This window comes from Oncorhynchus tshawytscha, linkage group LG26, assembly GCF_018296145.1.
Source record: "Oncorhynchus tshawytscha isolate Ot180627B linkage group LG26, Otsh_v2.0, whole genome shotgun sequence".
NCBI lineage: Eukaryota > Metazoa > Chordata > Actinopteri > Salmoniformes > Salmonidae > Oncorhynchus > Oncorhynchus tshawytscha.
In genome coordinates, this window is record NC_056454.1 from 42,318,813 (window position 1) to 42,342,379 (window position 23,567).

At 49.6% G+C, this 23,567-nt stretch overlaps 2 protein-coding genes across 2 annotated transcripts in view; both read right to left on the reverse strand.

Annotated features, from left to right (window-relative positions):
• Nucleotides 1-23,567, reverse strand: part of LOC112225629 (activin receptor type-2A) — a 679,452-nt gene that overhangs the window by 126,355 nt on the left and 529,530 nt on the right. The window lies entirely within an intron of this gene.
• LOC112214314 (endothelin-converting enzyme-like 1) overlaps nt 67-23,567 on the reverse strand; it is a 36,580-nt gene continuing 13,079 nt past the window's right edge. The window contains exons 7-18 of the mRNA XM_042306661.1: nt 6,811-7,033; nt 5,238-5,336; nt 4,816-4,890; nt 4,625-4,728; nt 3,889-3,947; nt 3,442-3,493; nt 2,483-2,550; nt 2,002-2,126; nt 1,840-1,905; nt 1,421-1,516; nt 1,254-1,330; nt 67-1,145 (exon numbers count right to left, since the gene is read on the reverse strand). Coding sequence (XP_042162595.1) covers nt 1,046-1,145; nt 1,254-1,330; nt 1,421-1,516; nt 1,840-1,905; nt 2,002-2,126; nt 2,483-2,550; nt 3,442-3,493; nt 3,889-3,947; nt 4,625-4,728; nt 4,816-4,890; nt 5,238-5,336; nt 6,811-7,033 — 1,144 coding nt within the window. The 3' untranslated portion in view covers nt 67-1,045. The remainder of the gene's footprint in view (nt 1,146-1,253; nt 1,331-1,420; nt 1,517-1,839; nt 1,906-2,001; nt 2,127-2,482; nt 2,551-3,441; nt 3,494-3,888; nt 3,948-4,624; nt 4,729-4,815; nt 4,891-5,237; nt 5,337-6,810; nt 7,034-23,567) is intronic.

The following is a 23,567-nucleotide window of genomic DNA, read 5'->3' on the forward strand; positions in this document are numbered from 1 at the left end:
CTTTGAAAGCTTCTTGGCTGTGCAGGCCAGGGGCATTCAGAGTGAGTATGCGCTGTATCTAGGAAGGGCTCAGAGTCCAATAGGATGGATGATGTTGTTCAACAGGTTCATGCTTCTATCTTAAACACAATCGTCATGCTAAAGAATCCATACTCTGGGGTGTGACAGTGAGACAGTGAGACATTGGGAGATTGTAGTCTCCAGTGGATTGAGAAGCATAGTTCACCTTGATGTACACTAAGGTGTGAGAGGTTAATGGTTCAGACAGACTAGTCCATGATGTTCCATCACTATTCTTTGCCACTGGGGACACTTAGCTACAAATCCTGAGCAAAAGGTCACTATGGATTCAAAACCGTACAAATGCACAGTAACACCATTCCAATGGCGGCAACAACAGTCAAGACGAACAAGGTCTCCACATCGGAGACCACTTCTCTGTCTAGCCACTGGACAGCAGCACAGTGTCCACTATTTACCTCATAGAAATGGCAGGCAAAACATTGATCTGAGTGAATGCAGTCCATACTGGCAGTACAATCCCCAATCCCTTCAATATGATTTAATAACGCTCTTTACTACTGTCAACATCTGATGTTTAAGTGATTCAAATAATTAATGAATTGACATGCCAATTCAAAACCAAAAAGGTAATCCCATGACACAAAGTAAATATAAATAAATGATGTGCTTGACTTGGATTGAAATAGGTGCTGGTACTCATTTTGGGTACAGGAGCTCCACAATACTTTGAGCTAATACTATTCTATAAGAGGAACAGGAGCTCAAGCGGTAGAACATTTGAGGTACCAGTGACCTCCTGCCCAAGTCAAGCACTGGATATGTACATGAGTAGACAGTGAAGTGATCATGGTTTTGCCTGGTGGTGATGACATTATTTGCTTGCAAATTCTATGATAAGAGAAAAAGGTAGTCCCAGGATTGAGATGGAAGTGAATCTGAACAGAACACCTCAGACAGATTGTTGAGGAGAGTTGAGGTCACAGGTAAATTCTAGTTGTTGGTGGGTGGAGGAGTTCAGAGGTCACCATACAGAACACTTCTTGACAGGATGCATGGGGGAACCCTTTGGACAGTGAAACACTCGGGCAAACTCATCAAACTGGGACACGCTGCCAATCACCCTGCAGGGGTGGAGGGGAGAGATAATGGTCCAATCAGAGAGGCGATTCATATTATGTACGGCCTGTGATAGGCTGATGCACATCAGAAAAGTGAGGAAGTGCATGTACCTGTAATGCTCTGGTGCGTGCTTGTCAGTCAGTAGCTGCAGGTATATGGACTGAGACCGTCTCTTCATACACCAGTTCTAATAGGAGACAGTTTGCAGTAAAAAATATCATCTTTACTCCCACAACAAAAAGATTCTCAGGCCGAAACAACACTACATAGTTTGTACCTGTGCGAAGGCGATGAAGAGTAATTGTTCATGTGTGTATTTGAGTCCAGGGAGAGGTCTTTCTGGACCATGTTCTCTGATCCACTTCTGATATGCCTGGAGAGAGTGAAACAGAAATGGATAGAGGTAGAGAGAGAGAGACGAGATTTGAGTTCTGGGTTTACAGACAGCTTGTCATTAGTCCATAGAGACAGTGACTGAGGGCTCTATTCAATGCGATAGAAACTTAAAGATTATTTCCGATTGAGCCAACATACAGTGTTTACCATGAATGCATTCTCCTCTAAAGCAGGAACATTTCTTTTAAATGTCAATGATGCGTTAAAGCTGAACTTCCGTAATGCGGATTAAATAGATCCCTGACAGAGTAATCAGTCATGATTGACAGTTAGCACAGTCTATTGGAAGATTTCACTCACAAAATAAGACAGTTTAAGGCCTCCCATGTCTGCTATATTCTCCCCCAGAGTCAGACGACCATTCACCTGCAGACACACAGGGGAAAGATACCATTACAACTCCCATTACAGGTGTGTGTGAGTGTCCAGTAAGCAGTACAACAAGTTATGCTATGCACCCACTTTCTGGTTATAGACGGTGAAGTTGTCGTAGAGTTTGACGATGCACTCTGCTTTCTTCTGAAACTTCTTGTATGACTCCTCCGTCCACCACTGCTTCAGGTTGCCGTGGCGATCATACTGTCCCCCTAAGAGTAAGGTTACATCACTTAGCATGGGGGGTCACTATTTGGCCACGCTGCAAGGTACAGTTGGCTATAGCCTTTTACTCTGTCTGAAGTAATTGACTGATTTCATTGGTTGGGATAGGGGGAGGTGGAACTTCCGTACCTTGCAGCATGGCCTGATAGTGACAACCCACTTAGATGGGGGGGTAAGAGGCTTAAGTTAGGATGACCAATGTGGACAAAGACATGAACCCCTTATTCAGAACTGATATTATACTCACATTACAGTTTTACTACTGTTAGGCTACAACTGTTCATACCCTATTGGATTTTAGGCTTTTCTAGGACACATTTAAGATGAGGGGAAGTTCTCTCACCCCAGTCATCATATCCATGTGTCAGCTCATGACCGATGATGGCTCCTATTCCTCCATAGTTCAGAGATCTAGAGGGGGATAGGGGAGGGATGAGTTACTAATCACTTAACATTTGAGGACATCAACATAATGTATATTTATAATAACACAGTATAACACAAACTGATAAACTTCTGTTCAGCCTGAAGTTCTAACCCCCGTCCTGAAGGGGACAGTAGAGTATTACATACATCATAATCTGACCTGTTGACATCATATCTAACTGTTAATAACTGAAGAGCGTGAGAGTCCTGGCCACCTCTCCTTGACCCGGGTGGGTGAGGAGTGTTTAGTGTAGTCTGGCAGACCATGCAGATGGAGACTGATACGATGCAGGGATGGCCAGAGGCTCGGGGCTATCCACATGGCTAAGTCTGAAAATGACTTTCTGACAGGATGTCGATACCCTGCTGAGAGTTCCCCTCTAAACCTGAATAAAATAACTGGCTGAGTGAGGCTTCATTACCTGGGGCCTGATAGCAGCGCTGGGCTAGCCTCCGTCTATATGGCAGGTTAGGGATACTGTAGTAATAACTGCAGGGAACGGGACCACGCACACACATCTAATATCATATTCCATTCATCAGTATGCATGGGTGGATGCAGCGGTCGTTTATGTGGAGTGGTGGTGATCACTTCTAATGGAATAAGTATGTGAATAAATAATACCGTGCTGTGAGAGTTGAGGGTTGCAGTATAACTGTGACCATTAACGGAAAGCGGAATGGTTTGGAGGTAGAATACGAGGGGTAATGTAGGAGGAAAGCATTGGTAATGCTGTAGAAGGGTTGTCCTGGAGTGCTACAGTACAGCGGGTGCAGGCTTTCGTTCCAGTCTAGTAGGCCATTAACTAACTCACTTGATACAACTAATCAGTGTCTTAATTAGCAGTTGATTAAAATATTCAGAGTTGTACTCACTGTGGAAAGTCGGGGTCGTACAGCGTGGGCTGAAGGATTCCAGCGGGAAATACTACAAGTAAAGAAAGAGGTGAGAGCAGAAGATAAAGAGGGGTAGGGAGGCAGTGATGCAGTATAAGAGGAGTAGATAGAGGTAGGGTAACCATTAGCTCTTGTGGCTGATGGCTGTGTTTGTCTGGCCCTCTCTGTCCTCTGCTGCCTGCTCTGTAACTCACCATTGATTTCTCTGTGAGGTAAATCCTCGAGGCAGATACAGACACCACTAGAGGCCAAGACTGAGGGGAGATGACAGTGTGTGTGGGGGGCTGGTGTAAGTGAATGCAGAATAAGTGTGTTAGGGCATGTGGGTGCCTCATCACATGGATTGACCAGAAAGAAGAAGAAGGAGTGTGTTATCTTGTATATACTAAGAGCGTTGATGTGCTATGGGATCACATACTGACTCACCCATTTGGTTCTTGTTTGGGAGATGGTAGGCATTGAGGGCCTGAGGGGGAAGGAGCCACCTGAGAGGGAAACAAAGTCAATCAGAGATGTTTAGTGAATGTAGGATTAATACATCATCAAACAACAAGAGACACAAAGACACTTAAGTGTCACAGGCAATTTGTTTCAAAACTTTTGAGTTTTTTTTAAGGTGAAAATATTCTATAATTAGTCCAATATTGATCATTCCTGTCTGCATAAGAAAACACTCCCTTCGTCATAATCTTTAAATCCAGGCGCATTGATTTGAGGACATTTCCCAAATTAATAACTTTGAAATTCAGAGATGCCCTTGTTCTGGTGGGAAAGACGGATGGCCCTACAGACAGCGGAGAGATGGGCGACGGGTGGAGGGATGAGGACATGTTTTCTCTGCAGAGGGAGAGATTAATGATGAAAGGAGTATATTTGTGATAGAGGAAGTCATGATTTGGCAGTACTGGGTGGAGGGCTTCAGCTTGTTTGGACACAAGCTCAGTTTTGAGTTCTGTCCTAGGAGCACATTTTAAACCGTTACACAAAAGACGAGCTTATGGTTTCTTCAATTTGTGGGTACATCACTTGTATACTCTTCGCGTCAGTTACTCTTGTCATAAAATGTACGGTTTTGTGTCAAGAGGTGCATCGAACTTTGAATCTGTGTGTAGTTGTGTTATTGTGAGACTGAACATCTGTAGCAGTTGAAAGCATCACTTACGCGGTCTTGTCCACCTGCTTGTGGATCTTCTTGACAGACATCTTGATGTTAAAATTAATACTGTTGAGGATGTTTTTGAAATAGGTATTTTCATCCACATCAAACTGGAGAACAAATAACAGAGATGGAGAGAGAGTCAATGAGAGCGAGAGAAAGAGGGAGAGTACATCTGTGAGTAAAAGTGGTCTCACCCCATACTCCTGGTCTATGAGCTCTGGTTTGAGTAGGAAGTCTGGATAGCCTGTCATCACCATCATATGCTGCAGCTGAGAGAGGGAAGGGAGGAAAGGGTCAGAGAAAAGAGGGGAAGAGAGAGTGAAAGAGACTTTGCACATATTGAGCCGACATATCCTTCAGACATATCCTTCATATATAGACCACACACACACGACCAGCTAATCAAGCAGACTGTTATAATGGGATTACACTGGAGCACTTTTGTTTCAGCAAGTGCTCTAAAAGGATTAAGACTTTACATTCTGAACGTATCAGACAACATACTGAGATAGGGATTTAATAAACCAGTATTAAACTGATCCAGAATAAGACAACCCCTGCTTTCATCCTACGTTGTACTACAGTAGGCCTATTTGAGATAGTGTGGTATCCTGACCTTGGCCCTGGCTGCCTCCTTGGTCACCTCATCCATCCAGTCCAGCTCTTGCAGCCGGAGGTTCAGTGAGTGCTTTATGTCCTCTACCAGCTCCTGTACCTGAGGGAAGAGAACAGGGGTTAGAGGTAGGTCAGTTGTTTTTAAGGATTCTATTGGGAATGGGCCAAAAAGATAGCTGTATCAGGTAAGCCCAAAGTCAGATGGACCCTTCCTCCTATTCCCAGGGACTTTTCATAGATCTGAAACTGAAAGGATGGGTTAGCTGTAATATGAAGGAAATTCCTATATACAATGGCTAGGGTTTGGGGGTTGAGGCTATGTTGGCATTGAACACAAGTGAGGGAAAGAGGGGGGAGAAAGGAAGGGAGGAGTGAGAGATGATGAAGAGCTTAAATAAAGATAAGGGTCAGAGGGGTTAGGAATGCCATTGGAAACCACATCCCCTAGAATGAACAAGCTACTAAATACAAGCAGACTAGGATAGAGAGGGATAAGGTGTGATGATGGAAGGCTTAGGGTGGGATGGAGATAGAGGCATTTTCAGTTCTACTTCATATAGAATCACCAGACCATTACAAAAAGAAACAAAGAAAGAGGGACAGACAGAAGCTGCCCCACCTTGGCCCTGCTGTGAGGCAGTGGTGGAAAAAGTACCCATTTATCAAAACTTGAGTGAAAGTTGATACCTTAATAGAAAATGACTCAAGTGAAAGTCACCCAGTAAAATACTACTTGAGTAAAAGTCTAAAATAATTTGGTTTGAAATGTACTTAAGTATCAAAAGTACATGCAATTGCTAAATACTTATTTTTTACTTTTATATTATATAATATAAAAGCCAAAGTATAAATCATTTCAAATTCCTTATATTAAGCAAACCAGGCATCACAATTTTTTAAATGTAATTATTATTTTTACAGATTGCTAGTTACACACTCATAATTTGCAAACAAAGCATTTGTGTATAGTGAGTCTGCTAGATCAGCGGCAGTAGGGATAACAAGGGAGATTCTCCTGATAAGTGTGAATCAGACCATTTTCCTGTCCTGCTAAGCATTCAAAATGTAATGACTACTTTTTGGATGTTGGAAAATGTAGAGTAAAAAGTACATTATTTTCTTAAGAATGTAGTGAAGAAAAAGTAAAAAAATGTCTAAAATAGAAAAAGTAAAAAGTGCAGATACCCCAAAAACGACTTAATAAGTACTTTACACCCCTGCTGTGAGGAGAGAATGAGAGACAGAGATAGAAGCTGCCCCACCTTGGCCCTGCTGTGAGGAGAGAATGAGAGACAGAGATAGAAGCTGCCCCACCTTGGCCCTGCTGTGAGGAGAGCGTGAGAGACAGAGATAGAAGCTGCCCCACCTTGGCCCTGCTGTGAGGAGAGAGTGAGAGACAGAGATAGAAGCTGCCCCACCTTGGCCCTGCTGTGAGGAGAGAGTGAGAGACAGAGATAGAAGCTGCCCCACCTTGGCCCTGCTGTGAGGAGAGAGTGAGAGACAGAGATAGAAGCTGCCCCACCTTGGCCCTGCTGTGAGGAGAGAGTGAGAGACAGAGATAGGAGCTGCCCCACCTTGGCCCTGCTGTGAGGAGAGAAGTGCTGCTGGACGAAGAGTGCTCCCAGGGCCATGCCGAAGTGTTTGTTGGCCTGGGTGAAACACAGCCTCCCCAGCTCCAGTTGACGCTCCGTACCGTCAATCTCCCGGGAAAACTCATGGATGGTGCTCCGGAACGCCGTGGACAGGTGTTCACTGAGAGCTGCTACAATCCTCCACAGCATGTAGTTATGGAGAACCCTGGCAAGAGAGATCGAGAGAGGGGGGAACGATGAATTTATTCGTTTTTAACAAGGATTTATTGTATAATTAAGGAGTGCCCCTTCAAAGATTCAATGTGGAAACTTCTGGAAAAAGATGAATGCAAAAAATATAGGAGAAGGGTAAAGACAGAAAAGGTGGGCAAAGAGAGAGGGGGAGTACAGCAAAGGAGATACAAGCAGGTTAGAGGAGAGAGACATAGTATGGGCGGGGGGAAGAGAGGAGTGATGGATAGAAAATGAAGAGAAAGGAGATACAAGCAGGTTAGAGGAGAGAGACATAGTATGGGCGGGGGAAGAGAGGAGTGATGGATAGAAAATGAAGAGAAAGGAGATACAAGCAGGTTAGAGGAGAGAGACAGAGTATGGGCGGGGGAAGAGAGGAGTGATGGATAGAAAATGAAGAGAAAGGAGATACAAGCAGGTTAGAGGAGAGAGACAGAGTATGGGCAGGGGGAAGAGAGGAGTGATGGATAGAAAATGAAGAGAAAGGAGATACAAGCAGGTTAGAGGAGAGAGACATAGTATGGGCGGGGGGAAGAGAGGAGTGATGGATAGAAAATGAAGAGAAAGGAGATACAAGCAGGTTAGAGGAGAGAGACAGAGTATGGGCAGAGGGAAGAGAGGAGTGATGGATAGAAAATGAAGAGAAAGGAGGGCATAAAGGAAGGGTCCAAGAGTGACTCAGACGAGTAGAAGTAAAAAAATATATTTCATTCATGTATTCAAACATTATTTTCCCTTCACAGTAATGTAAAGTTGTGCTTAATGAGTTGAGGGGTCCCACAGAGTGAACATATCCATTCTGCCCTCAGGACAAGTGGTCCTGTCTCCAACTGCGAGACTCCGTTCCACGTTGTTTTCTGTTTTTATTTTTGATGCGTGCACTGCATATTAAATCAAAGCAGTCCAAGTGTCTCGCCAACAGAGCGCTTCTGAAGTGAAATTAATTGAAGAGAGGGAGTGCAAGAGAAAGAGAGAAAGGAGGAAGAGGATGACTGAGACCATGTCTGTTCCTTTATACCTCTAATAATCAGTACAGATCAATGTGTTGTAGTTGTTGCAGCTTCGCTTGGTTTTGTGTTTGAGTATGTTTACTCTGTTGAATAAAACACCTGTTTTATTCATTTGTTGTAGATGTGTGTGAAAATCTAATCCCATATGGAGTTGTTGTGTGCTGTGGTAGGTAGCTTTAGGAGACCTGGGAGATTAGACAGAAATGAAAAGGCTTTAGTTAAATGTATTCTAATGATAAAACAATAGCCCTGAATCATCATGGGATGGGAATAAAAAAACACTAGAAGACTGGATTGTAATGCTCATTGTTAAGATAAAATATATTGTCCCTCCAGAATACTTGCAGATATTACCCTCTGTAATAATGGTCCTACAGCTCCTACCCACAGTCTAAACACACACACTCTTCCCCTTGAGACGAGCGTGAGTGATAGTGACAGATGGATGAGCCGAGAGGAAGGTGGGAATAAGAGGGAGAGGAGGAGAGGTTGTAAAGAGACACTGGTGTTGTCATTACTGTTTCAGCCTCATTGGACACCAGCTCATCTGGTTAATGGGATTGGATGCAGTTGTCTGGGTCTTGTCAATAGAACCCAGCAACATGGGCCTTCCACACACTGCCAGAGGGAGGGTGGGGGAGAAAGAGGGAGTGAGGGTGGGTGGGGAGAAGTAGGATGGGGGATAATGAGGGTGGGGGAGGGGGAGAAGGAGGGAGGGAGGGTGGGTGGGTGGGAGGGGGAGAAGGAGGGTGGGTGGGTGGGAGGGGGAGAAGGAAGGAGGGTGGGTGGGTGGGAGGGGGAGAAGGAAGGAGGGTGGGTGGGTGGGAGGGGGAGAAGGAGGGTGGGTGGGTGGGAGGGGGAGAAGGAGGGTGGGTGGGTGGGAGGGGAGAAGGAAGGTGGGTGGGTGGGTGGGAGGGGAGAAGGAAGGTGGGTGGGTGGGTGGGAGGGGGAGAAGGAGGGTGGGTGGGTGGGAGGGGGAGAAGGAAGGTGGGTGGGTGGGTGGGTGGGAGGGGAGAAGGAGGGTGGGTGGGTGGGGGGAGAAGGAGGGTGGGTGGGAGAAGGAGGGAGGGTGGGTGGGTGGGTGGGAGGGGAGAAGGAGGGAGGGTGGGTGGGTGGGAGAGGGAGGGTGGGAGGGGGAGAAGGAGGGTGGGTGGGTGGGAGGGGAGAAGGAAGGTGGGTGGGTGGGTGGGTGGGTGGGAGGGGGAGAAGGAGGGTGGGTGGGTGGGGGGGGGAGAAGGAGGGTGGGTGGGAGAAGGAGGGAGGGTGGGTGGGTGGGTGGGTGGGTGGGTGGGTGGGAGGGGAGAAGGAGGGAGGGTGGGTGGGGGGAGAGGGAGGGTGGGTGGGGGGAGAGGGTCGGGATGAAGTGGGGAAAGAGATGAGACGGCACAGGGTTTGCAAACAATTAGAGAAATTAATTGAGGGTGACAGAAAGATGAGACCCACACAAAGGTCTTGTAAAAAGTGTGTATAGTTTTTCTTCTCCCTCTGACTACGACACACAGAGGCCAGAGCTCCACATACATCTGGACTGTCTGAATGACAGGAGGGGGACACAGGAGGGGAACACGTACTGTTCTGGAACACAGTAGATGTGTGTTTTTGTTTCTTTCTCTGTCTGACACCATTTTGCCTCTCAGCAGGTAAAGAAGCTCAGTGAGTGCCCACTGTGAGAACAGACTGACTGACACCCTTTTGCCTCTCAGCAGGTACAGAAACTCAGTGAGTGCCCACTGCGAGAACAGACTGACTGACACCCTTTTGCCTCTCAGCAGGTAGAGAAGCTCAGTGAGTGCCCACTGTGAGAACAGACTGACTGACACCATTTTGCCTCTCAGCAGGTAGAGAAGCTCAGTGAGTGCCCACTGTGAGAACAGACTGACTGACACCATTTTGCCTCTCAGCAGGTAGAGAAGCTCAGTGAGTGCCCACTGCGAGAACAGACTGACTGACACCCTTTTGCCTCTCAGCAGGTAGAGAAGCTCAGTGAGTGCCCACTGCGAGAACAGACTGACTGACACCCTTTTGCCTCTCAGCAGGTACAGAAACTCAGTGAGTGCCCACTGTGAGAACAGACTGACTGACACCCTTTTGCCTCTCAGCAGGTACAGAAACTCAGTGAGTGCCCACTGCGAGAACAGACTGACTGACACCCTTTTGCCTCTCAGCAGGTAGAGAAGCTCAGTGAGTGCCCACTGCGAGAACAGACTGACTGACACCCTTTTGCCTCTCAGCAGGTAGAAGCTCAGTGAGTGCCCACTGTGAGAACAGACTGACTGACACCATTTTGCCTCTCAGCAGGTAGAGAAGCTCAGTGAGTGCCCACTGTGAGAACAGACTGACTGACACCATTTTGCCTCTCAGCAGGTAGAGAAGCTCAGTGAGTGCCCACTGCGAGAACAGACTGACTGACACCATTTTGCCTCTCAGCACGTAGAGAAGCTCAGTGAGTGCCCACTGTGAGAACAGACTGACTGACACCAATTTGCCTCTCAGCAGGTAGAGAAGCTCAGTGAGTGCCCACTGCGAGAACAGACTGACTGACACCATTTTGCCTCTCAGCAGGTAGAGAAGCTCAGTGAGTGCCCACTGCGAGAACAGACTGACTGACACCATTTTGCCTCTCAGCAGGTAGAGAAGCTCAGTGAGTGCCCACTGCGAGAACAGACTGACTGACACCCTTTTGCCTCTCAGCAGGCACAGAAACTCAGTGAGTGCCCACTGTGAGAACAGACTTTGTGTGTATCTATGAGTGAGTGTATATTTTACTTTATTTATTTTATTTATTTAACCATTATTTAACTAGGCAAGTCAGTTAAGAACAAATTCTTATTTACAATGACAGACCACTAAAAGGCAAAAGGCTTCCTGCTGGGACAGGGGTTTAAAAATAATAATACAAAATAGTTATACACTACCGTTCAAAAGATTGAGGTCACTTTTTGAAAGAAAAGCACATTTTTTTGCCCATTAAAATAACATCAAATTGATCAGAAATGATTTATTTATTTTTATTTCACCTTTATTTAACCAGGTAGGCTAGTTGAGAACAAGTTCTCATTTGCAACTGCGACTTGGCTAAGATAAAGCAAAGCAGTGTGACACAGACAACAACACAGAGTTACACATGGAGTAAACAATAAACAAGCCAATGACACAGTAGAAAAAAGAAAGTCTATATACAGTGTGTGTAAAAGGCATGAGGAGGTAGGCAATAAATAGGCCATAGGAGCGAATAATTACAATTTAGCAGATTAACACTGGAGTGATAAATGAGCAGATGATGATGTGCAAGTAGAGATACTGGTGTGCAAAAGAGCAGAAAAGTAAATAAAATAAAAACAGTATGGGGATGAGGTAGGTAGATTGGGTGGGCTATTTACAGATGGACTATGTACAGCTGCAGTGATCAGTTAGCTGCTCAGATAGTTGATGTTTAAAGTTGGTGAGGGAAATAAAAGTCTACAACTTCAGCGATTTTTGCAATTCGTTCCAGTCACTGGCAGCAGAGAACTGGAAGGAAAGGTGGCCAAACGAGGTGTTGGCTTTGGGGATGATGAGTGAGATATACCTGCTGGAACGTGTGCTACGGGTGGGTGTTGTTATCGTGACCAGTCAACTGAGATAAGTCTGGCGACGAATATGCAGCGAGGGCCAGCCGACTAGAGCATACAGGTCGCAGCGGTGGGTGTTTTAAGGGGATTTGGTAACAAAATGGATGGCACTGTGATAGACTGCATCCAGTTTGCTGAGTAGAGTATTGGAAGCTATTTTGTAGATGACATCGCCGAAGTCGAGGATCGGTAGGATAGTCAGTTTTACTAGGTTAAGTTTGGCGGCATCAGTGAAGGAGGCTTTGTTGCGAAATAGAAAGCCGATTCTTGATTTGATTTTGGATTGGAGATGTTTACAGTCTAGCCAGACACCTAGGTACTTATAGTTGTCCACATATTCTAGGTCAGAACCGTCCAGGGTAGTAATGCTAGTCGGGCGAGCGGGTGCGGGCAGCGAACGGTTGAAAAGCATGCATTTGGTTTTACTAGCATTTAAGAGCAGTTGGAGGCCACGGAAGGAGTGTTGTATCGCATTGAAGCTCGTTTGGAGGTTAGTTAGCACAATGTCCAAGGAAGGGCCAGAAGTATACAGAATGGTGTCGTCTGCGTAGAGGTGGATCAGGGAGTCGCCCGCAGCAAGAGCGACATCATTGATATATACAGAGAAAAGAGTCAGCCCGAGAATTGAACCCTGTGGTACCCCCATAGAGACTGCCAGTGGTCCGGACAACAGGCCCTCCGATTTAACACACTGAACTCCGTCTGCAAAGTAATTGGTGAACCAGGCGAGGCAGTCATTTGAAAAACCAAGGCTATAGAGTCTGCCGATAAGAATACGGTGATTGACAGTCGAAAGCCGTAGCCAGGTCGATGAAGACGGCTGCACAGTACTGTCTTTTATCGATGGCGGTTATGATATCATTTAGTATCTTGAGCGTGGCTGAGGTGCACCCGTGACCGGCTCGGAAACCGGATTGCACAGCGGAGAAGGTACGGTGGGATTTGAAATGGTCGGTGATCTGTTTATTTAGCACGCGGGAGACACAGCGTTTAAAGTTAGTAGCCCGGGGCTAGTAGAAGCATCTGCTCCGACGTCCGACGGAGGCCGGTTGAAGCCACAGCGGATGGAGTATTCAGTCGTTGTGGTGTGGCGGTGCGCCGTGTCTACTAAGGATCCAAGCCAGATGGCAAAAGAGGTATTGTAGTTGTAGTAATTTAGTTTTCTAGCCGGGAGATGGGCCTGGCTCACGGCTAACTGGTGCTAGCTTCGGGGCAGGGGCATTGGCCACTATAGCCACTCGGGTAGCAGCGGTGATCCGGTGCCAAGGTCCAGAGCTTACGGCAAGGATCCGGTGGAGTAGTGTGTTCTAGCCGTGTTTGGGTTGAGTCCGGGTGAAGAACTGAGTAGGTCGGGAGGTGGGCCTCAGGGATAGCTTCGGTACTGGGTAACTCGGTGGGTGCTATCCTAGCTGTGAAGATCAGGAGTAATGGTCCAGGGATTACGGCAGGAATCCGGTGTTGTAGTGGAGAGACAGTCTGTTACTGGTAGGCTGGCGAGCATTATCCAGGCAAAAAAAAGGGGCTGGTATCTGTGCAGAAGGTAAAGGCCGCTAGCAGTGGCTAACAATGACTAAATAGCTTGTAACTATTTAGCTTCTGATGGCTAGGTGGTTCTTGCTATAAGGTCTAAAAATGTAAAATAATAGCGGTTCCGTATCACAGTGGGTGAGGCAGGTTACCTGAAAGTATAATTGAACTAAAATGGAGACGAGATTGAAAATAAATTGAAATATACACAAAAAAGACGAAAAATACAAAAGTACACGAGAGGACGAACAAAACACGTCTGCAACTGCTACGCCATCTTGGAAATCTGACATTGTAGACATTGTTAATGTTGTGAATGACTATGGTAGCTGGAAGCGGCTGATTTTTAATGGAATATCTACATAGGCCCATTATCAGAAACCATCACTCCTGTGTTCCAATGGCACGTTGTGTTAGCTAATCCAAGTTTATCATTTTAAAAGGCTAATTGATCATTACAAAACCCTTTTGCAATTATGTTAGCACAGCTGAAAACTGGCCTTCTTTAGACTAGTTGAGTATCTGGAGATTAGCATTTGTGGGTTTGATTACAGGCTCAAAATGGCCATAAACAAAAAACTTTCTTCTGAAACTCATCAGTCTATTCTTGTTCTGAGAAATGAAGGCTATTCCATGCGAGAAATTGCCATGAAATGGAAGATATCGTACAACACTGTGTACTACTCCCGTCACAGAACAGCGCAAACAGGCTCTAACCAGAATATAAAGATGAGTGTGAGGCCCCAGTGCACAACTGAGCAAGAGGACAAATACATTAGAGTGCCTAGTTTGAGAAACAGACGCCTCACAAGTCCTCAACTGGCAGCTTCATTAAATAGTACCCACACCAGTCTCAACGTCAACAGTGAAGAGGCGACTCCGGGATGCTGGCCTTCTAGGCAGAGGTCCTCTGTCCAGTGTCTGCATTCTTTTTGCCCATCTTTTATTTTTATTGGCCAGTCTGAGATATGGCTTTTTCTTTGCAACTCTGCCTAGAAGGCCAGCATCCCGGAGTCATCTCTTCACCCAGGGATGTGTGTGTGCTTTGTGGACCTTTAACAGAATGTGACTGGCCGAACGGGTGTTATATGTGGAGGATGAGGGCTGCAGTAAATACCTAAGAGGGTTTTTTAAATAAGCATTAACCAGGGGGTCTTGCAACAGGTATACAGAGATGACCAGTTTACAGAGGAGTATAGAGTGCAGTGATGTGTCCTATAAGGAGCATTGGTGGCAAATCTGATGGCCGAATGGTAAAGAACATCTAGCCGCCCGAGAGCACCCTTACCTGCCAATCTATAAATTACGTCTCCATAATCTAGCATGGGAAGGATGGTCATCTGAATCAGGGTTAGTTTGGCAGCTGGGGTGAAAGAGGAGCGATTACGATAGAGGAAACCAAGTCTAGATTAACTTTAGCCTGCAGCTTTGATATGTTCTGAGAGAAGGACAGTGTACCGTCTAGCCATACTCCCAAGTACTTGTATAAGGTAACTACCTCAAGCTCTAAACCCTCAGAGGTAGAGAAAGCTTGTTGGACACTAAGAAAGCTTTGTTGTAGAGCGTTTAACACAAAATCCGGGGAGGTGCCAGATGAGTATAAGACTGTATGATCTGCATATAAATGGATGTGAGAGCTTCCTACTGCCTGAGTTATGTTGTTGATGTAAATTGAGAAGAGCATGGGGCCTAGGATCGAGCCTTGGGGTACTCCCTTGGTGACAGGCAGTGGCTGAGACAGCAGATGTTCTGACTTTATACATGTGTGTGTCTGCCCGCCCACTCTCTCCAGGCAGTGTGTGGTGGTGTGTTAGTGGTAGTAACCCATGGGGAGGCCCCACCCCAGCGTGTTTAGAGTCCAGATGAAGGCCTGTTTCTGGGCTGCATTATTGACCTCCCAGGGCCTCAGCTCTGCTGCTCCATAAAGCAGGCAGACATATGGTTGGCCTTTGTCAAACCCCTCTGTCACTGCCTCACCCCTGTTGGGCCCAAATGGGACTGTTTGTGTCCCAAATAAGTGTGTGTGTGTGTGTGTGTTTATATCGATGGGATTGCTCTCATGTAGGTGTGAATGTTCGGTTGTATGTGTGTGTATTGTGGGGGGTTGGGGGGGTGAGATCCCATACTGAGAAGCACAGGGGCATTTCACATCAGTTATGCAAATGAACAAGTGGTGCACAGTGGGTGGTGGTAGGAACAGAGTCTGCCACACCCAGTGGTGTGTGTGTGTGTGTGTGAGGGAGGGAGGGAGGAAACAGCGACCCTAACCTTTGATTAAACACAGATAATGGACTCAGCAGGAGTGATTCAGAGAGACAGAGAAACAGAGAGAACAGGGGAGAGAGAGAGGTAGGGAAAAAGAGAACAGAGGAAAGGGAGAGAGAGAACTGAGAACAGCCACGGGATGATAGAGAGAGGTATGAAAGATAAATGACAGATAAATGAGATAGCGATGAGAGAGAAGCAGCAAGAGAGACCGTAGGAAAGATGACGAGGGAAGAGAGATGCAGCAACGGAGGGAAAAACAGAGTGGACGAGCGAGACTGGAAAAAGAGAGAGAGAGGACAGGTTGAAAAAGAACAGACAGTAAAAAGAGGGACGCAGGAGAAGGAGAAAACAGAGAGAGGAGGGAACATGAAAAGAGGTGTTTATTACTGAAATCACCAGGAGGGAGAGAGAGATGGTGAAAGAAAGAGAAGTAGAGAAAAGAAGGGAAAAACAACAAAAGAAAAGAGACAGAAAATCTCCGGAGCCTCCAGGGGATTGGCTGTAATGCTGGTTGTCACCATGGCGATGATAATAAGGGTGATTATAGCAAAGAGCATTATGATAAGATTATTATTACATTATCTGATATTAGATAACATGCCATTTTGAGAGCACTCACCCCATTGTGTGTCTCTTTTCTCATTTCAAAGAACATCTCACTCAAGAACTGATATATCAGAAAGAAGGAGAAAAGGAGATAAGAGCGGGAGAGCTGGAGGGTGAGCTGGAGGGAGAGAGAGAGGGAAGGGGTATGAAGGATGAGGGAGGGAGGGAGGGAGGGAGTTGTAGAGTATTGAAAAAGAAGAGAAAAAAGCTAAACAGACAGACATCAATTGAAATGAATTGTAATTATATGAACTGAGAGCCAGTCAGCTACAGACTGGCAGACAGGCAGGTGTGAACTGTAGAGTACAACACCAGTCAGTATTGGAGAGCTGTCAGAAACAGGCACCCTGACTCCCACTAGCCTCCACAGCCACCTCTGGAGTTTGTCAACAGCTGTCTTTGACAACACTATGTGTGTGGCGAGGTAGGGGGTCCAGATCGATACTAATCATCCACAGTAGAGTTCACCCACCAGTGATACACTCAACAACAAATGTATACACACTATGGCACTTCAATATGACACAATGTATAGAAACAGCCCTAGTAAAGGCCTCACAAATGAATTTAGCAACTCTTACAAAAATGCTTACGCATACTAAACTCAAGCATCTGGATTTTTCATTCAACTCTCTAACCTTTACATTATTCCTCTGTCTCTCATCCACCCTTCTCCTCCTCCTCTCATTCACCCTTCTCCTCCTCCTCCTCCTCTCATTCACCTTTCTCCTCCTTCTCCTCTCATTCACCCTTCTCCTCCTCCTCCTCCTCTCATTCACCCTTCTCCTCCTCCTCCTCCTCCTCTCATTCACCCTTCTCCTCCTCCTCCTCCTCTCATTCACCCTCCTCCTCTCATTCACCCTCCTCCTCTCATTCACCCTTCTCCTCCTCCTCCTCCTCCTCCTCCTCTCATTCACCCTTCTCCTCCTCCTCCTCTCATTCACCCTCCCTCCTCCTCCTCTCATTCACCCTCCTCCTCCTCCTCCTCTCATTCACCCTCCTCCTCCTCCTCTCATTCACCCCTCCTCCTCCTCCTCTCATTCACCCTTCTCCTCCTCCTCTCATTCACTGAGTGTTTCTCCTCCTCCTCTCATTCACCCTTCTCCTCCTCCTCTCATTCACCCTTCTCCTCCTCCTCTCATTCACCCTTCTCCTCCTCATCTCATTCACCCTTCTCCTCCTCCTCTCATTCACCCTTCTCCTCCTCATCTCATTCACCCTTCTCCTCCTCCTCTCATTCACCCTTCTCCTCCTCCTCCTCATTCACCTTTCTCCTCCTTCTCCTCTCATTCACCCTTCTCCTCCTCCTCCTCCTCCTCTCATTCACCCTTCTCCCTCCTCCTCCTCCTCCTCTCATTCACCCTCCTCCTCCTCCTCTCATTCACCCTTCTCCTCCTCCTCTCATTCACCCTTCTCCTCCTCCTCTCATTCACCCTTCTCCTCCTCCTCTCATTCACCCTTCTCCTCCTCCTCTCATTCACCCTTCTCCTCCTCCTCTCATTCACCCTTCTCCTCCTCCTCTCATTCACCCTTCTCCCTCCTCCTCCTCCTCCTTCACCCCCTCCTCCTCCTCTCATTTCCCCCTCCTCCTCCTCCTCTCATTCACCCTCCTCCTCCTCCTCTCATTCACCCTCCTCCTCTCATTCACCCTCCTCCTCTCAGTGTTCACCTTCTCCTCCTCTCATTCCACTCCTCCTCCTCTCATTCACCCTCCTCCTCCTCATTCACCCTCCTCCTCCTCTCTGAGTGTTCCCCTCCTCCTCCTCTCATTCCCTCCTCCTCCTCCTCTCATTCACCCTCCTCCTCCTCCTCTCATTCACCCTCCTCCTCCTCCTCTCATTCACCCTCCTCCTCCTCCTCTCATTCACCCCCTCCTCCTCCTCCTCATTCACCCTCCTCCTCCTCCTCTCATTCACCCTCCTCCTCCTCCTCCTCTCATTCACCCTCCTCCTCCCTCCTCCTCTCATGTTCCTCCTCCTCCTCCTCTCATTCACTCCTCCTCCTCCTCCTCCTCTCAGTGTCACCCTCCTCCTCCTCCTCCTCATTCACCCTCCTGAGTGTTCCCTCCTCTTCCTCCTCCTCCTCTCAGTGTTCCCTCCTCCTCCTCCTCATTCACCCTTCCTCCTCCTCCTCCTCTCATTCACCCTCCTCCTCCTCCTCTCAGTTCACCCTCCTCCTCCTCCTCCTCCTCCTCTCATTCCTTCCTCCTCCTCCTCCTCAGTTTCCCTCCTCCTCCTCCTCCTGAGTCATTCCCTCCTCCTCCTCCTCCTCCTCTCATTCCCTTCTCCTCCTCCTCCTGAGTGTTCCTCCTCTCATGTCACCCTTCTCCTCCTCCTCCTCCTCCTCTCATTCTCCTCCTTCTCCTCCTCCTCCTCCTCCTCCTCCTCCATTCACCCTTCTCCTCCTCCTGAGTGTTCCTCCTCCTCTGAGTGTTCCCCTTCTCCTCCTCCTCCTCCTCTCATTCCCTTCTCCTCCTCCTCCTAATTCACCCTTCTCCTCCTCCTCATTCACCCTTCCTCCTCCTCCTCCTCTCATTTCCCTTCTCCTCCTCCTCCAGTGTTCACCCTTCTCCTCCTCCTCTCATTCACCCTCCTCCTCCTCCTCCTCAGTGTTCCCTCCTCCTCCTCCTCCTCAGTGTTCCCTCCTCCTCCTCCTCCTCTCAGTGTTCCCTCCTCCTCCTCCCTCATGTTCCCTTCTCCTCCTCCTCCTCCTGAGTCATTCACCCTTCTCCTCCTCCTCCTCCTCCTCTCATTCCCTCCTCCTCCTCCTCCTCCTCCTCTCAGTGTTCCCTTCTCCTCCTCCTCCTCCTCCTCCTCTCATTCCTCCTCCTCCTGAGTGTTCCCTTCTCCTCCTCCTCCTCAGTGTTCCCTTCTCCTCCTCCTCCTCCTCTCCTTCTCCTCCTCCTCCTCCTCCCTTCTCCTCCTCCTCCTGAGTGTCACCCTTCTCCTCCTCTCCTGATTCTCCTCCTCCTCCTGAGTGTTCCCTTCTCCTCCTCCTCTCAGTGTTCCCTTCTCCTCCTCCTCCTCAGTGTCACCCTTCTCCTCCTCCTCCTCAGTGTTCCCTTCTCCTCCTCCTCCTGAGTGTGTTCCCTTCTCCTCCTCCTCCTCAGTGTCCCCTTCTCCTCCTCCTCCTGAGTGTTCCCTTCTCCTCCTCCCCTCAGTGTTCCCTCCTCCTCCTCCTGAGTGTTCCTTCTCCTCCTCCTCCTCAGTGTTCCCTTCTCCTCCTGAGTGTTCCTCCTCCTCCTCCTCAGTGTTCCCTTCTCCTCCTCCTCCTCCTGAGTTTCCCTTCTCCTCCTCCTCCTCAGTTTCCCTTCTCCTCCTCCTCCTCCTCAGTTCCTTCCCTTCTCCTCCTGAGTGTTCCCTCCTCAGTTCACCCTCCTCCTCCTCCCTTCTCCTCCTCCTCCTGAGTGTTCCCCTTCTCCTCCTCCTCCTCTCAGTGTTCCCTTCTCCTCCTCCTCCTGAGTGTTCCTTCTCCTCCTCCTCCTCCCTGAGTGTTCCCTCCCCTCCTCCTCCTCCTCCTGAGTGTCCCCTTCTCCTCCTCCTCCCTCAGTGTTCCCTTCTCCTCCTCCTCCTGAGTGTTCCCTTCTCCTCCTCCTCAGTTTCCCTTCTCCTCCTCCTCAGTTTCCCTTCTCCTCCTCCTCAGTTTCCCTCTCTCCTCCTCTCAGTGTTCCCTCTCTCCTCCTCCTCTCAGTGTTCCCTTCTCCTCCTCCAGTGTTTCTCCTCCTCCTGAGTGTTCCTCCTCCTCCTCCTCTCAGTGTTCCCTTCTCCTCCTCCTCCCTGAGTGTTCCCTTCTCCTCCTCCTCCTCAGTTCACCCTTCTCCTCCTCCTCCTCAGTGTTCCCCTCCTCCTCCTCCTCAGTGTCACCCTTCTCCTGAGTGTTCCCTCCTCCTCCTCTCTCAGTGTTCCCCCTCCTCCTCCTCTGAGTGTCACCCTTCTCCTCCTCCTCAGTTTCCCTCCTCTCCTCCTCCTCTCATTCACCCCTCCTCCTCCTCCTCAGTTCACCCCTCCTCCTCCTCTCAGTGTTCACCCTCCTCCTCCTCTCAGTGTTTCTCCTCCTCTCCCCTCCTCTCCAGTGTTCCCCTCCTCCTCCTCCTCATTTCCCTCCTCTCCTCCTCCTCCTCAGTGTTCCCTTCTCCTCCTCCTCCTCCTTCCCTCCTCCTCCTCCTCAGTGTTCTCCTCCTCCTCCTCCTCCTGAGTTTCCCTTCTCCTCCTCCTCCAGTGTTCCTTCTCCTCCTCCTCCTCCTGAGTGTCACCCCTCCTCCTCCTCCTCTCAGTTTCCCTCCTCCTCCTCCTCCTCCTCCCTGAGTGTTCCCTTCTCCTCCTCTCAGTGTTCCCTTCTCCTCCTCCTCCTGAGTGTTCACCCCTCCTCCTCCTCTGAGTGTTCCCCTCCTCCTCCTCCATTCCTCCTCCTCCTCCTCCTCCTCCTGAGTGTCCTCCCCTCCTCCTCCTCCTGAGTGTTCCCTTCTCCTCCTCCTCCTGAGTGTTCCCTTCTCCTCCTCCTCCTGAGTGTTCCCTTCTCCTCCTCCTCCTCCTCCTCCTGAGTGTTCCCTTCTCCTGAGTGTTCCCCTCCTCCCTGAGTGTTCCCTTCTCCTCCTCCTCCTGAGTGTTCCCTCCTCCTCCTCCTGAGTGTTCCTCTCTCCTCCTCCTGAGTGTTCCCTTCTCCTGAGTGTTCCCCCTCCTGGTCCCTCCTCCCTGAGTGTTCCCCTTCTCCTCCTCCTCCTGAGTGTTCCCTCTCCTCCTCCTCCTCCTCAGTGTTCCCTTCTCCTCCTCCTCCCTCAGTGTTCCCTTCTCCTCCTCCTCCTGAGTGTTCCCTCCTCCTCCTGAGTGTTCCCTCCTCCTCTGAGTGTTCCCTCCTCCTCCTCCTCCTCAGTGTTCCCTTCTCCTCCTCCTCCTCAGTGTTCCCTCCTCCTCCTCCTCCTGAGTGTTCCCTTCTCCTCCTCCTCCTGAGTGTTCCTTCTCCTCCTCCTCCTCCCTCATTGTTCCCTTCTCCTCCTCCTCTGAGTGTCACCCTTCTCTCCTCCTCCTGAGTGTTCCCTTCTCCTCCTCCTCCTGAGTGTTCCTTCTCCTCCTCCTCCTGAGTGTTCCCTTCTCCTCCTCCTCCTGAGTTTCCCTTCTCCTCCTCCTCCTGAGTGTTCCCTTCTCCTCCTCCTCCTGAGTGTTCCCTCCTCTCCTCCTCCTCTCCTCCTCCTCCTCCTGAGTGTTCCCCTCCTCCTCCTCCTGAGTGTCCTCCCTCCTCCTCCTCCTCCTGAGTGTTCCTTCTCCTCCTCCTCCTGAGTGTTCCCTTCTCCTCCTCCTCCTCAGTGTTCCCTTCTCCTCCTCCTCCTGAGTGTTCCCTCTCCTCCTCCTCTCAGTGTTCCCTCCTCCTCCTCCTCCTGAGTGTTCCCTTCTCCTCCTCCTGAGTGTTCCTCTCCTCCTCCTGAGTGTTCCCTTCTCCTCCTCCTCCTGAGTGTTCTCCTCACTCCTCCTCCTCCTCCCTCCTCCTCCTCAGTGTTCTGTCCTCCTCCTCCTCCTCTGTGTTCCCTCCTCCTCCTCCTGAGTGTTCCCTCCTCCTCCTGAGTGTTCTCTCCTCCTCACCCTTCTCCTCCTCCTCCTCAGTGTTTCTCCTCCTCCTCCTCCTCCTCCTCCTCAGTGTTCCCTTCTCCTCCTCCTCCTGAGTGTTCCCTTCTCCTCCTCCTCCTCATTCTCCCTTCTCCTCCTCCTCTCATTCCCCTTCTCCAGTGTTCCCTCCTCCTTCAGTGTTCCCTTCTCCTCCTCCTCTCAGTGTTCCTCTCCTCCTCCTCCTCTGAGTGTTCCTCCTCCTCCTCCTCTCAGTTTCCCCTCCTCCTCCTCCTCCTGAGTGTTCCCTCCTCCTCCTCCTGAGTGTTCCCTCCCTCCTCCTCTCAGTGTTCCCTCCTCCTCCTCCTGAGTGTTCCCTCCTCCTCCTCCTCAGTGTTCCCCTCCTCCTCCTCCTCCTCAGTTTCCCTTCTCCTCCTCCTCTCAGTGTTCCCTTCTCCTCCTCCAGTGTTCCCTCCTCCTCCTCCTGAGTGTTCCCCTCCTCCTCCTCTGAGTGTTCCCTTCTCCTCCTCCTCCTCAGTGTTCCCCTCCTCCTCCTCCTGAGTGTTCCCTCCTCCTCCTCTCAGTGTTCCCTCCTCCTCCTCCTGAGTGTTCCTTCTCTCCTCCTCCTGAGTGTTCCTCCTCCTCTCAGTGTTCCTCCTCCTCCTCCTGAGTGTTCCTCCTCCTCCTCCTCCTCCTCAGTGTCTCCCCTCCTCCTCCTCCTCCTGAGTGTTCCCTTCTCCTCTCCTCCTCCTGAGTGTTCCCTCCTCCCTCCTCCTCCTCCTGAGTGTTCCCCTCCTCCTCCTCCTCCTCAGTGTTCCCTCCTCCTCCTCCTGAGTGTGTTCTCCTCCTCCTGAGTGTTCCCTCCTCCTCCTCCTGAGTGTTCCCCTTCAGTGTTCCCTCCTCCTCCTCCTGAGTGTTCCCTTCTCCTCCTCCTCCTCAGTGTCACCCTCTCCTCCTCCTCCTGAGTCATTCACCCTTCTCCTCCTCCTCTCTGAGTTCACCCTTCTCCTCCTCCTCCCTCAGTGTTCCCTTCTCCTCCTCCTCTGAGTGTTCCCTCCTCCTCCTCCTCCTCCTCTCATTCCCTTCTCCTCCTCCTCCTGAGTGTTCCCTCTCCTCCTCCTCCTCAGTGTTCCCTTCTCCTCCTCCTCCTGAGTGTTCCCTTCTCCTCCTCCTCCTCAGTGTTCCCTTCTCCTCCTCCTCTGAGTTCACCCTTCTCCTCCTCCTCCTGAGTGTTCCCTTCTCCTCCTCCTCAGTTTCCCTTCTCCTCCTCCTGAGTGTTCCCTCCTCTCCTCCTCCTCTCATTGTTCCTTCTCCTCCTCCTCCTGAGTGTTCCCTTCTCCTCCTCTCCTCTGAGTGTTCCCCTCCTCCTCCTCCAGTGTTCCCTCCTCCTCCTCCTGAGTGTTCCCTCTCCTCCTCCAGTGTTCCCTTCTCCTCCTCCCTCAGTGTTCCCTTCTCCTCCTCCAGTGTTCCCTTCTCCTCCTCCTCAGTGTTCCCTTCTCCTCCTCCTGAGTGTTCCCCCTCTCCTCCTCCTGAGTGTTCCCTCCCCTCCTCCTCCTCCTCCAGTGTTCCCTCTCCTCCTCCTCCTCTGAGTGTTCCCTCCTCCTCCTCCTCCTCCTCCTCCTCCTCCTCTCAGTGTTCCTTCCCCTCCTCCCTTCTCCTCCTCCTCCTGAGTGTTCCTCTCCTCCTCCTCAGTGTTCACCCTTCTCCTCCTCCTCCTCAGTGTTCCCTTCTCCTCCTCCTCCTGAGTGTTCCTTCTCTCCTCCTCTCTGAGTGTTCCTCCTCCTCCTGAGTGTTCCCTTCTCCTCCTCCTCCTGAGTGTTCCCTCCTCCTCCTCCTCTCAGTGTTCCCTCCTCCTCCTCCTCAGTGTCACCCTCCTCCTCCTCCTCATTCCCTCCTCCTCCTCTGAGTGTTCCCTCCTCCTCCTCCTCCTGAGTGTTCCCTCCTCCTCCTCC